The 13,760-nt window shown below is 39.8% G+C and overlaps 1 protein-coding gene across 3 annotated transcripts in view; it reads right to left on the minus strand.

Moving 5' to 3' along the window:
• cadm1a (cell adhesion molecule 1a) overlaps positions 1-13,760 on the minus strand; it is a 411,265-nt gene that overhangs the window by 35,988 nt on the left and 361,517 nt on the right. For 2 of the 3 annotated variants that reach the window (XM_028595123.1, XM_028595122.1), the window contains 2 exons: positions 10,500-10,592; positions 449-481 (listed from right to left, as the gene is read on the minus strand). In XM_028595123.1, the coding sequence (XP_028450924.1) occupies positions 449-481; positions 10,500-10,592 (126 nt within the window). The remainder of the gene's footprint in view (positions 1-448; positions 482-10,499; positions 10,593-13,760) is intronic. The other variant, XM_028595124.1, reaches the window with a different exon arrangement.

Here is a 13,760-nt window from a genome sequence, read left to right on the forward strand (position 1 = left end):
TATTTTTGCCTCCACACAGAATCATTTTATGCTGTTTGATATAATCAGTCGTGGCCTCAGAGTGGGCTTTATTCCTCTGTGGCACCTTCAGGGAACCACTGTAATTGGTTGGTTTCTGAAACCATTTCACAAGTGCAGTTCCAGCGAGAAGAATGAGAAGCTTTACTACTATGCATGTCTTTATGCAATGACAGTAAGTTAAGTCAACATTTTTGTGGCATAATTAATGCAACACAAATTAATTGTAGCTTGACTGTTACTTGGCAGGTGCTCTGTGGCATTAAGAGACAGCTCAGTTGAATCAATAAATGACTGACACCAGGCACACAGCTGACATTTCCAGGCTGGGCAGCCTAGCACAACTGTCAACTGTGCAACAGTAAAAGTAGGCATGCTGTAGAGAAAGGATACAAGTAAAAAGAGAGACATAAAGAGGAAAGATACCAACCATGAGCTGCAGGTTCAGTGCTGGGCGCAGTGTCTGAGCACACAAGGAGAGGACATGGCAGTTGCGGAGGGAGGTGTGGAACAGGAGGAACAGCATGCAAATAAAGGAGAAATGGGGGAGGAGGCAGGGAGGGAGGGAGCGGGGGCAGGGGGTGAGGGGGGAGAAAACAATTGACACCCATAAGCAAGCATTCAGAAGACCAGAACATGACAAAAGACATAAGGCTTAAGGGAAATCAAAGGGGAACCAAAGGCAGTGCAGAGATAAACATAAGCTTACACACACACAAATACACTTTCCACTGCACACACTGGACGTTCCACTCAGAGGGGAGGGTGACTACTGCTTGAGGAGATATGGCAAAGACTATTATCATGTGCTATAGGGAGCTTTGGTGTGTAGAAAAGACAAACTATCAAGAGGAAATAATTGTGCAGCAGTCCTGATGTAACAGTGTATGACTTGGCAAAACACTCGACCATCTATGTACAAAAGGAATGTTTTGCATGGCAACAACTCAAGTTAAGTTTAAACAAAGAAACAGTGTTCAGTGTTCAGGGTTGCAATGGCGTGGTATGAATGACATATTCACCGACATGGTTTGATGATTTTTTAAATGTAGTTTAATGAGGTGGCCTTTTTTTTTTTACATTTTAGCCCTAGTCCTATAACTCCTAATGTCCCCCAATGATCAACAATGATCCATAGTAATTGCAGACAGTGTTCTGATGTCCACCAGATGCATGACAAAGAAAAGTGAACATGATTGCCGGATGCATAATTCAGAAAGGGGATTTTAGATACTGTTGGATGACAACTAACAAGCACTTGGTTTGAAGCATACTTCCACTCGGTCTTAAACGTCCTTCATGTCTCCATAGATGTTACATCTGTGCTGCTGCTTGTTCAAACTGCTTCACCAGTTCTGTCAGCAACACAGCTGGTCAAGAGGAAAGAAAATTGGGGGATTTTGAACCGCATGTTACTACCGCATGTAAAAAAAAATAAGTATGTTGGTATATTCTATGAAGAATATTGGCACTTTCTTTTACTCCGTGGTGTCATAATCTTAATAGAACTTGCAAAAAACCTTTTGTGGTTCATTCAGACATATTTGATCGTTTATTAGATTCAAAGCAGGCCTTTTGCTAAAATAGCATTCCATTGCATCTCTGTCTGCGTTTGACACTCATCAGCTTGCTGCAAATGCCAACAAAGACACTGAATGCTTTGATTAGGTTGATTTTATATCAGATCCAAATAGTGCACTAAACAGAGACAAATCGCAGACAGACCAGGAATAGTTACAACGTAGAACACTTATAATAAGACCGAAGACTACTGGAATCCAGGGAAACAGAAGCAGGGATTGCACCTTGCGGAGACTGAAAAGCTGTGCTGGAGGAAACATACAGTATGCTTTTTAAAAACACTTCTGAGGGAGATGCTTGCCACCGACAAATGGGGCTTGTCTGAAAACATTGCTTTCTAACTGTTTATCAAAGCGCGCCTGCATTAAAGTGCCAACTTTTAAAACAGTTAAAGTGCTGAAATCAATTTAAAAATGATAAAAACAACATTTGGTCCAACTCTGGACTATGCCTATGAAAAACACATCAAAACAGATCATGTTCAAATCGGAACAGTTTCAACAGCCGCAAAGTCATTTCAAGAGGCTAAATGTACATTAATGTGCTGTATGTTTCCTTGGCCTTCTGTCTCAGCAGAGACATGAGAAAATGCAGAAAAAGCTATTAAGACCAGACAGATGTTTGTGTAAGAGAGAGAACGGTGCTAAGTATGTGTAATTGTTTGGGGAGCAGTAGGCCAATGCCTCACCTCAGCTCTTCCGCCAAAGGCTCAGAAACAATCTCACAAGGTGAGACTGTTTTGAGTCCATCTCAGACTTACCGAAGCCGCTGAAGACACATTTCTCTACAAGGTCTTCAAATAGTTGAGACACGTCAGGGCTAAATAATGCCACAGGCCAGTCACTGGTAGACATTGTTAACACTGTTAGTGTCTCTGCATAATCTATAGAAGTAATTTTTTCCATTATTGTGGCATGTTGGTATTATAGTTTAGTGTGGGTATCACCAGACCAAGCTCAATCTTTTAAGACTGAACATTAGTCTGGGGAGTCTGCTCTGTATTTTCTACTGCACAAGAGGCGTGATCAACGGCCATAGTTCAAATGACTGTACGCAATTGGATAGTCCTTCAACCAATCAGACCAACGATGCGGGTGACGTAGCAGCGACAGCGGCATCAACGGGTTGCTGCGCTTTGGTGGCCGCCTTGTGGAATGCAAACAAAAAGATGGTTGGTCGCTTCTCTATCGTCACTGTGTTAAACCCGCCAATAGCGCGCCAGGTACATAAGGCAGTTTGCGATTGGTCCCCGAAAAATTGTAACGGAAGCAGGATAGATAAACGTACAGGTTTCCAGTCGCTGGCAGATCGGGTTGGGTTTAATCAATTTAATTATAGTTGTCACCTGTACTTGCTTCTAATTCCAGATTAGCAAATTAGCTAATTTTGGCCTTAACCCAGGCTTTATGGACTAATTCTAACACTAATCACTAATCAATACAAAATGTATGAAGCAGCCCTTCTACCCAATCAGTTTACTGGATCTTCATTACAGGATCCCACCATAGACAAAAGCATTGTGTTTAAATGACAAGTACTAAAGATTACACTGTGAGAAGTTTAAACTATAGATCAGTAATGATGTTGCTTTTCACAGTAATTAAGAAATGTAAGAAATGTTTGTAGTGTACCAAATTTACTTGTTTTGGCTTTGATGTAACAAACAGGAAGTTAGCTGAGCCATTAGCAATAATGGGTGATATTTACAGTTGAATATTAATTGCTCATACATTCTAGACACAAACAGGATTCTTGTATTGGTTTATTGTATCCTTTTTTTAAAAACTTGTTCTACATCATTACAACCCAAAAGAGAAAGGTGTGACTTTCTATTTAAAGATTCTACAGTTGTGTTGAAGGTATCCTTGCGGTTATGTATATTTACAATAAAACCAGTCAAATATCACCCTGAACTGCCTCAATTTGTTTCCATGAATATTTATATAAGTGACGATCTACATATAAGGAGCCAAACCTAGACTGAGGCTGTTATACAACATTACCCGCCTTAAAGTTATGTTCAGCCAAACCAATTTAGCAAGCAACAAATATTAGATACAAAGGATGATTATGACTCTGAGACCTTAAGATATTTTCAAAAAGGATTATAGTTTATGATTAAAAAGCTACGAGACACAAATGCCACAGGTGAGTTATTGAATAGCTTGCTGAGAGAAGACCGTTCTCCCTGATGATGACTATGGACACTGAATTTCTCACTTCTCTGAAATCATTTAAGCAACTTTTCAAAAGGGCATTTATTTTGATAAATTGACCAAAATCCAAGGGGTTAATCCCAAAGCTTACTCAATAAAATGGATGGAGATGAAACACTTATGGGCATTTGGACTACTTGACTAAATGAGGACTTGGGGAAGCACTTGGGTGCACGTGAACACAAGTATAGACAAGAATGCAGATTGAAAAAGGAATTATATATATATAATAATAATTGAAAATGGTGAAAAAGTTGACTGGGGGATTTTTATTTTCACGGGATTTAACATTTTTCAACAGAACAGTCAAAATGTAAAATGAAGCCTCAGTCCCTACAAGCCTCAGTCAAGAGAAAGGCAGCATGGCTTGGTAACCCTCATTACACAGTGGGCGGCAGCCATGTGGGACCATTCAATATGTCTGCTGCTGAATGATTGCCTGTCCGTTTTCGAGCAGCCTCGTCCCCATCCACCATCTCTGGCTTCACAGGTCAACTGAGACATGGGCAGTTTCCTCACTGACATCCAAAGACATGATGCGGGCACATCAGCTCCATTACTAGTTACTAGCCACGCTTCCCATGAGCCCTTTGGTGACTCACTGTGACATGACATTCAGCTCAACATGCAGAGATAACTGCATGCCAATCATAATTGTATTGGCAGAAATGGATTAGGTGGAACCCTGTGGTGCTGAAAATGCCAACAGGCTGCTGGGTGTCCCCGCTGGCAGCTAGATTACTTTTTTGTTGGATCCACTTTCTCTAACCTGCCTTCTCTACTTCGGCTTTAGTTTGCGATTTCCTACATTTCCCTGAATGTTGCCGTCCCCCACAGAGCTCTGTTGATAGGGAAACTGTTATCTCTTTCTCTTCAACAATAGATTTGAATGCTAGTGAAAAACACAAATACATCAAGGAAGAAACTCTAGTTCTTAGTCCTAAGGAACTTAAAAAGTATAGTGACTTCTACTTGTTGATCACCTGTTTTATTGCCACCGTAAAATGGGAGTAAGGCAAACTCTGCAATCAAACAACAAAAATGGGCTCTTAAATGCAGGATCTATAACAGGCCCTGTTTTTTTTTTACCTTAATTTATTTGGGGAAAGTTCTCTGAGAGGAAGCCTCTCTTTTGTAGGAACACCCTGATCACATTCACACTGTTACACATTCTTGTGTCTTAAGGATGGCAATCTCGATCAGTAAGTCTGACCCCCTCCAAACTCAAATCCTTGAAAAAGATTCTGGATGGGTGGCAATGACATTCAGTACAGATATTCATGTCAACCTCTCAATCAAATGTAATAACTTTGGTGACCTTTTGACTTTTCATCTTGCACCACCATCAAGTCAATTTTCTTTCATTTGTCCAATACTTTGGTTTATTATCACATACCTCCAAAACTAATGACATTCTGATCAGCTTCAGCTGTACTTTGGGTAAAGTGCTAATTAGCGAATGTTGCACGTTAAACTAAGATGGTGAATATGTTAATCATACCATACCAGTACGTAAACATTGTCAGTGTGAGCATGTTAGACTGCTGAAGTTAGCATTTACCTCAAAGTACCGCTGTGCCTAGGAACCTATGACTACAAAGAGTTAATAAAATAATAGAAACTGTCGAATACAAGATTTATACGCACAATTTTGCAGTTCTTTGAAAACATTTTAACACACTACATGCAGTCTAGGAGCTGTAAGGTAGTGTAAATATGAGTATATGTGTAAATACAGAGCCGAATGGTTGCAAATCTGTCTTTACTGGTGGTACCTTAAAGATATTGTGCAGCTAGCTGATTACCTCCTAGCCCTTCTTTACGAGTTTCATCTCCTTTTGGTGGTTGTGGAGCGCAGTAATACCTCTACAAGACAATATACCTCCACATTAAGAAGATGTATTGGGCTCCAGACTAGTGTTTCCCATGATGCCTGGCTGCTATAATATCATCGATGCTGTCTTAGGGCTGTATGTCATTTAGCACTTATTGTGTTGCTATTGACCTTAATCAAATTAGTTATAGCTGGCTGCTCCAATTTCAAAATGGACAAGGAATCAAACGAAGCAAAGTGGGAACAATATCACACATTATCTGGCACGTTGTGTGCATGTGTTAGTCTGGAGAATGTGAGCTGGAGGCACATCTAAATTCATAAAATTCTAAAGTCAGTTCACCAGATGGTGTTTGTGTAATTTAAGACCCAGGCAAACGTAATAGATATTTGTTTCTCTCCCCTTCTCTCGCCTGTTTTGTTCTCCTGTCTATAGTGTGGGTTAAATTAATTGGTTGTCAGCACCGTTTATGGTCCTTCATCAATTAAAAGTAGTGCAAGCCTGCCGCCTGATTGTTTTATTTGCACAAGGTACACAGGTATTATCTATTTTCTTCATTCAGGGATTAAGTGGCATTGTTCATTCGGCGGTGTGTTGAATTAGATTAGAGAACGATTAGCCATATTGTGTTAATGGGTGAGAGAGAGGTGAGGTAATGACAGGAATAGAATATGTGGGAGGATGAATGTTGAATCCCTACAAAGACAGCATCGATTTGTACTTTTTTAGGTCGGCTTGTGTTTCGCAAAAGACCTCCTGTTGGCCCTGACTACCGCTAAAAACATAATAGACTGCTGCCCCTGAGGAGAGTGTTCAGTACAAAATGTTGCTTTTCAAGGAAAATCTTTCTTCCACACAGACAGAACACAGAAATGGCCGAAAACAAAAACTGGACAGCAAAGCACACCGTAAAAGAGACTCATAGAGTATAGAGAGGAGAAGCTGAACATTCAGTTTCTGATAGATGTAGAGAAATCAAAAAAAATAACAAGAGACTGTAAATGTAAATGAATAATTCCTAATTGTACGAGCTGGTCAGCAAGATTTATAAGTAGTGAAAATAACAGTTTAGTTATTTCCCCATGTCTCTTTCTAAACCCTGTCAAGCACTTAAGTGCCATGTGTTGGGGCTCTAATAGATTTTTTAAAGTGCTCAATTTTCTTCCCTCTAATGGCAACTGATAAAAAAAAATTAAAAAAAAAATTAAAAAAACTCAATTCCAGTCTCATAGATTAATTTGGCAGTGGGCAACACGCTGTGGGTAAATTAAATCAACTGGCACTGGAGTGTCTTATGGCCATATGAGTCTTCTGTCTTTAATCTACAGTATATACACAGTAATAATGGAATGCCCCTGATAGTTGAAAGCAAAGAGTGGACATCTGGCAGAAACTGTAAGTGGGTTGTTTCAACCTGAAAATGACGGCACTGAAGACATGAGGTTTGCTTTTTCAGGTGGAGCCGACACATCTCAGCGTAAGTCCTATTCACAGGGGGACTGAGACAACTTCCAGACATACTCAACAGTGATTTTTAGTATTTTACTTACATTTGTAAATTAACTGATTTGAATATCACTCTGTCATGAAGTATAGAGGTGGTTGTAGAGTAGAAGGTAGAGTCAGATCTAGCATTATTACCAAAAACAACCAATTGATTTTACATGACCAATGTTCCATACTTGCTTGTGAAGACTGCGAGGTGTGGCTGGAGTGGATTTGGGCTTGAAATAAGCCTGTGAAATTTGGTTCCTACTCCTTTTCGGACAAGAGTATTTCGTTATTTGGCTTTTTCTTAAAGTGAAGTACTTTGTGTCTTGTATTTCAATGTTTGGGTTTATTTAGAATGAATTCCATGCTCACACGTTCAACAATTAGAGCTAGCAGTTAGAGTTACTGGAACATTCATTAACACTTGGGTCTTACTTCTGTAATTTTGAGCATTTCTATTGGTTATGATAATACTGCACTTGGTAAAGTAATAATTTATATCCAGGAACACAGAAACACTTCCAGATATCTAAACCGTTTTTTGTTGTGGGTAAAACTGAACGAAACTGCACCTCACATGTTGGTATTAATCCCTCATTGCACAGGGAAACTGCTCATGTTACTCTCCCCATCGGATGCTAAGAAGTTAATTTTTGTGAATCTGTTTTGCCAAATGCAGGAGTTAAAGGAACACGCTGACTTATTGGGAATTTAGCTTATTCACTGTAACCCCCAGAGTAAGACAAGTTGATACATACCCTTCTCATCTCCGTGCGTGCTGTAACGCTGTCTGACGGTTCAAGCATTAGCTTAGCCCAGCACTAGATCCTGCAGGTAACTGGTTCCAACTAGCCTACTGCTCCCAATTGTGACAAAAGTGACAAAATAACTCCAACATGTTCCTATTTACATGTTGTGATTTGTATAGTCACAGCGTGTACAAAAAACAACGTAACATGAGACACAGCCATCTTCTAACAGTAAACAAACCGGGAACTATATTCTCAGACAGGCTTGCTGCGAGCATATCACTCCGCCCAAGTACTATATTCTTCCACCTGAAAATATAGTTCCCGGTTTGTTTACTGTTAGAAGATGGCTGTGTCTCATGTTACGTTGTTTTTTGTACATGCTGTGACTATACAAATCACAACATGTAAATAGGAACATGTTGGCGTTATTTTGTCACTTTTGTCACAATTGGGACATCATGTTACGCTGTTTTTTGTACACGCTGTGACTCTATAAATCACAACATGTAAATAGGAATATGTTGGCGTTATTTTGTCACTTATTCGGAGCAGTAGGATTGCTGGAACCATTCACCTGCATGTTCTGTGCTGGCCTGATGCCGCTGGGGCCGTCACACAGCATTACAGCACGCACGGAGATGAGAAGGGTATGTATCGACTTGTCTTACTCTGGGGGTTACGGTGAATAAGCTAAATTCCCAATAAGTCGGCGTGTTCCTTTAAAATGAGACAATGGAAGAGTTTATGAACAGTGGACTCTGTGGCCACAAATGGCAATTGCATTTAAAGGATATAATCCAAGTAGCACAGTCATCTTAAATTAGATAAGACACTGTAAACTACTGGTCATATAAAACCAAATAAGGTTGTAGCAGCAAAACATGTGAGTGAGTCATATTGAGCAAAAAATGCATTTTATTGCTTAGGAATTCAACTTTTGCTATGTAACATTTTTGGGGGGTAAAAATGACATAGCTTCACTATTATTCATTGCCTAATTCACACATTTTGTGCAAGCAATTTTCAGAAAATAAAAATCTTTAGTGTTATTTTATTGTTATATTTACCTTGAAAGTAACCTTATTATTCTCAGCAGGCACATTAGGAATAATCAGCAGAGATCCAAGTGTGAATCAGTCCGAATAGCTTTTACAGAACAGGCCTGTGCAGACTCTAGCATCCTTGATCTGAAGCAAAGGAGCAATCAGCCTGCATAGGTAGGTATTCTCTTTAATCCAATCAGATGGCATAATCAAGCACAATGCCTGTGATTTCTGCCAGTCCTGTGAGATTTGTTCCAATTGAGCGGTCTGTCAGAGAGGCTTTGATTGCATTTGGAGCTGAGGCTGATTTCTGAGTTGAGGCATAACGTGATGTTTTCTATCTACGTCCTTTGGAGATTTATACTCACAAAAAGCCCTGAGTTCTGTTTCTGTAAGAGATAGATACAATTTGCTTATTTGAAAAGGGCCTGATTTCCAAGTGCTCATGTCAGATATTATTCATCCCCACTGCTACCCTCTTCCCACAACCCACCTAGAGTACGATCCATAATGGACTTTATGAATGAGTGATGTGTTTCATATAAAAGCCAATTCTTGTGTCTGCAGTGACTAAATGTTATAGAACAATTATCCAACTCACACGATTATCATAGTACCCATGGTTCATCATTCATAGCCATCTATTTGTTTGCTTTTCAAATCATGCCAAGGTCAGGGGATATCGCACTGCTATTTACAACTTTCCAACACCCACACATTCAGTTGAAAAGTAGAAAAGCTTGTGGAGGCACATCACTCTGTGTAGTCGAGCGCTGTAAATACTCATCAGAACCAGAATAGGACTGTTTGCCAAGTAAGTAACACTTACAAGGAATTTGCCTTGGTGAAGCCTTACGCTTATTAAAAGGAAATAAACAATAAAGCAAATTACTGCAAAAGAAACAAAATAATGTCAAAGACACGATAACCTAAACAAATATGTAAATATATATTAAGAACGAAGCTGGAGTTAGGACATGGTTAGCTTAGCTCAGCATTAAGTAAAGACTGGAAACAGGGAAACATCTGGCCATCTGTCAAAAGTTCACATATAACATCCGGACATGAGAATTCTATTGATCTTCTTGTATTTAAACTTCTGTTAAAAAGCACGCTTGCCAAAATGTTGAACTAATCTTGATTATTCTTGACCTTGGCTTTAGTATGTGTGACTAAATAATTGCAACGTAAGATCCACTTACTAGTTTATGTATATTGTTTTTAGCTTTCTCACTATCTGTGAATGGAAAGTGGAATTCTTTTCGCAGCCTCGGGCATTATTTTTTTAACCTGTTTAATAACGGAGAGAATTTGTAATGTACTGTAAAAGCTTTTAAAAAAATAAATGATTCATGATGAAAGAAAATGGGTAACCTTAACCTCTGGATAAAGGAACATGCATATGAATATGACTTCCATTGTGGCACGAAGATGAAGATATATGGAGTGATTCAAGGCTGTGTGGAGGATAAGGGCGCACACACACACACACACACACACACACACACACACACACACACACACACACAAAGATAAACCAGTTGTGTGAGGGTGATACTGTACCTTGATTGGCCTCAGGGAAGGAGATGGTGGTGGTGGTGATGGTGGTGGTAGTGGTTGTGGCTGTGGTGGGTATAGGGGTAGTGGTGGGAGCATCTGGATGAGAGGACAAATACATGACAAACACGGGGGAACAAATGAGTGTAAAAAGCAATGAAGATAAAGTCAGTGTGAAATAATTTATATCGCCGGTTGATATATGACCAACAGCTCATTGTGTGTCACCGTGCGTGTGTGTCACTTTAAGTTCGGCTGCAGACCTTTTGATGAACTGGCAATAGCGGTGCATTAAATATAGCGCACAACGGTGATGCCACGACACATCATCAGGTCTTGCACCGACTGAGCTGATCAAAGATTTTGTTTGGAACTTTTCCTCCTTTTATGCCTATTCACAGGCTACTAACCACGACATGAAATACTGACAATAGCGAGCACACAGTTGTTAGAAGTGATTAAATGTCTAATCAGTAACACATGCTGCTGTTGTACTTATGCTGTCGTTATGCACTGAGCTATCTTGACAAACAAACGTGACTGTGCATTCCTAATATCTCCAAGGAGAAGAGTACAACGTTGGTGAAGATACTGGCAACAAAAAAAGAAGCAAAATCTGAAGTAAAAACTTTAACATAATTACACAATGAATGAAAAACAGGAGGGAAATAATACACACACAAAACAAATAAAAAAAAGCATCAAGGAGAGTTGTTGAGCACACAGACTTTGACCAGAGACCATTTTTTCTCCCACAGCTTTTCCTTTTTTACTTCATTATCCGGGTTAGACTCCCCGCCCTGACAATGACCAGGGGGAGATATCAAAAGTGACATTTTCCTTGTTGCAGTGGCAGGGCTGCACTGATATGAAGCCGCCGGCAGTGCTGCTTGGTTAAAGACCTCCCATGCTGCTCTGATTGCCTGGGAATGGACTGCAAAATCTTTTGGGGTTATTAAAAGGTGCTGAAAAAACAAGTTAGGCCTGGCTGTTGATAAGGAGGACGGATTGTCCACACTTTAATGAAATAACACGTTATAAGAAGGCAAGAAAAGGAAATGTGTATGGACAGAGAAGGGGGAAGAGAGGGAAGACCAGCAGACAGAGGATGTGCTGTTTTTAGCATTCACCATCTGTGTGCAGTGTCACACTTTGTTATGTTATGGCGCATGGTAGGACTCCGCATCATCTATGCTGCATTATTATTGGACACAACAATGGCTATAAAGCATGAACAAGCTGCAGCAGTAATGGTTATTTCTTGCAGGTGGCACAAATGACAGAATCACAGCCGCTATTACTTCCCTTGCCCGTAGACAGTGTACATCGACATGTCAACATTTACAGTTCTAAACTGCTGCTGTTACTTTTCCTTTCTTACTTTTGATTTACCTCATAGAGACCTGTATGAAAATGCACACCAATTCTAATGAGGAGCCGGCCTTAGCTTAACCCCATTTTCCACCAGGCACGTCTGTGCTGCGTTCCGGTTTTGTTCCGTCTTCCACCATGCTCTGTAACACACCGGTAGCGTCTCAGAAGCGGAGCATCTTGCCTGCCAGACTTGCAGATTTTATAGAACAATCAGGTGTTTACTAAGCTAGTATCTACCTTCCACTCTAAGCACTCCTGCAATTAAACTCAATGCCTTCTCTTGTCTGGCGTTGTCCTGATAAAAGGGATTTGTGATGTCTATTATGTTTTTTCACTTTCAAGATAAATCTCTCCTTGTCGTGGTGTTGTAGAGGAGACATAAACAATTTTGGGGGGCTGTCTTTTGGTAAACTGACTGGATGCTCTCGCTGTTTCACTTCCTGCCCGGCTGTACCAACGCCCGTGTAAATACTCCTATAAGTTAGTTTTTATGGGATATATGTACTTTATATGGTTTAAAAAAGTGCTGGGTTCCATTATTAACTGCAACTGAAGAAGCCGCACAATGTGGGGACTAAAAACTATTTTCTCAGAAAGCTGTATTAAAGGGGGTAGCACCATGATTACTTTTCTGCATTAATAGTCTTTTGTCACATTTATTGTCATTGGATTACTGTAATGACAAACCACAAAGGGACACCAGTAATTCTTGATGTTCCAAGTGAAGGTATTTTCACTCTGAAATCACTACACATTGAAAATGCAATACATCTCGCAGTCACATTAAAAAGATAATAAAATAATGCTGTTTATGGAGGAGGAGGATGTCTTCCCTCAGGCCACAGAGGTTGTTTATCATTGAAAATTAGTCTTCCCTGAGGGCAGAAGTTGTTCATAGTTACTGCACAAATCTGTTCACAATTGTTAGTTTAGAAAATCATCTATTTTATGCACTTGAAGAAAAATGCGAGAAAGGTCAGGTTAGCCCCTCAGAACTCTGCCTGATGCAAATATTAAAATGCTAATGAAGGCCTTCAGTTGCTTTGGAGCGGTATGCAAAATCTATTGATGTATGGTATGTTTTTTTAATCTATCAACAATTCTGTTCTTTTAAAGACAACCTTGACAATACAAAAGGCTGTACTGTACACATCAATGTGCAGACAAAGGCGAGGAGAAATGATCCATTGGGAAGTCGGCTGGCAGATGAAGCCTGAGTTGATGAGTTTCACACATGTTTGAGAGCCACAAAACTCCAGCTCGGGGGTGGTGCTGTCTAATTGGTTTTATCCCATCATGAACTGTGAGGGTCCAGCAGATGTTTGGGATCATCAGTGTCAACAACTCATTAAAAATTTTGCAGAAAAAAAAAAGATTAAAAAGGAAGATTAAAAGAAAGACAATTTTCTGAATACACTTCATTTTTTTTTTTTGCCTAGCCTGTGCAATGTATCAAAGAACACTGGAGCTTATTGACTTTCAAATGTGACAGGCAGAATGTGTTTCCGGGCCTTGTTTACTGACGAGGCTTATAGATCAGTGTTTCTGGTCTAAACGAATGGAGCATGGGCTGCAGGAAGCTCTGAGACACAGCTTGACAGGAATCATTCCTGCTGAAGCCGGTGAGTAAAAGAACTCCACATGAGCACCGGATGAGAGAAACACTCTATATCTGCACAGTGCCAGTCATCATGCACATAAACTATAGGAAAAACCTAAAAATAAACCTACCTCCAGCACAGAGTTATTGATGATAAGTGGGGGAAAATAAATACATTTTTAAACCCATAAACCAACAGAACTTTATTCTAAAATGTGCCGCATAATGACAATGACTTAACTCTCATTAAATGGAAACTAATGCTTCGTCTGCGTTTCATTAGTGTTTCAACA

Source organism: Perca flavescens, chromosome 13 (assembly GCF_004354835.1).
Source record: "Perca flavescens isolate YP-PL-M2 chromosome 13, PFLA_1.0, whole genome shotgun sequence".
NCBI classification, from domain to species: Eukaryota; Metazoa; Chordata; class Actinopteri; order Perciformes; family Percidae; genus Perca; species Perca flavescens.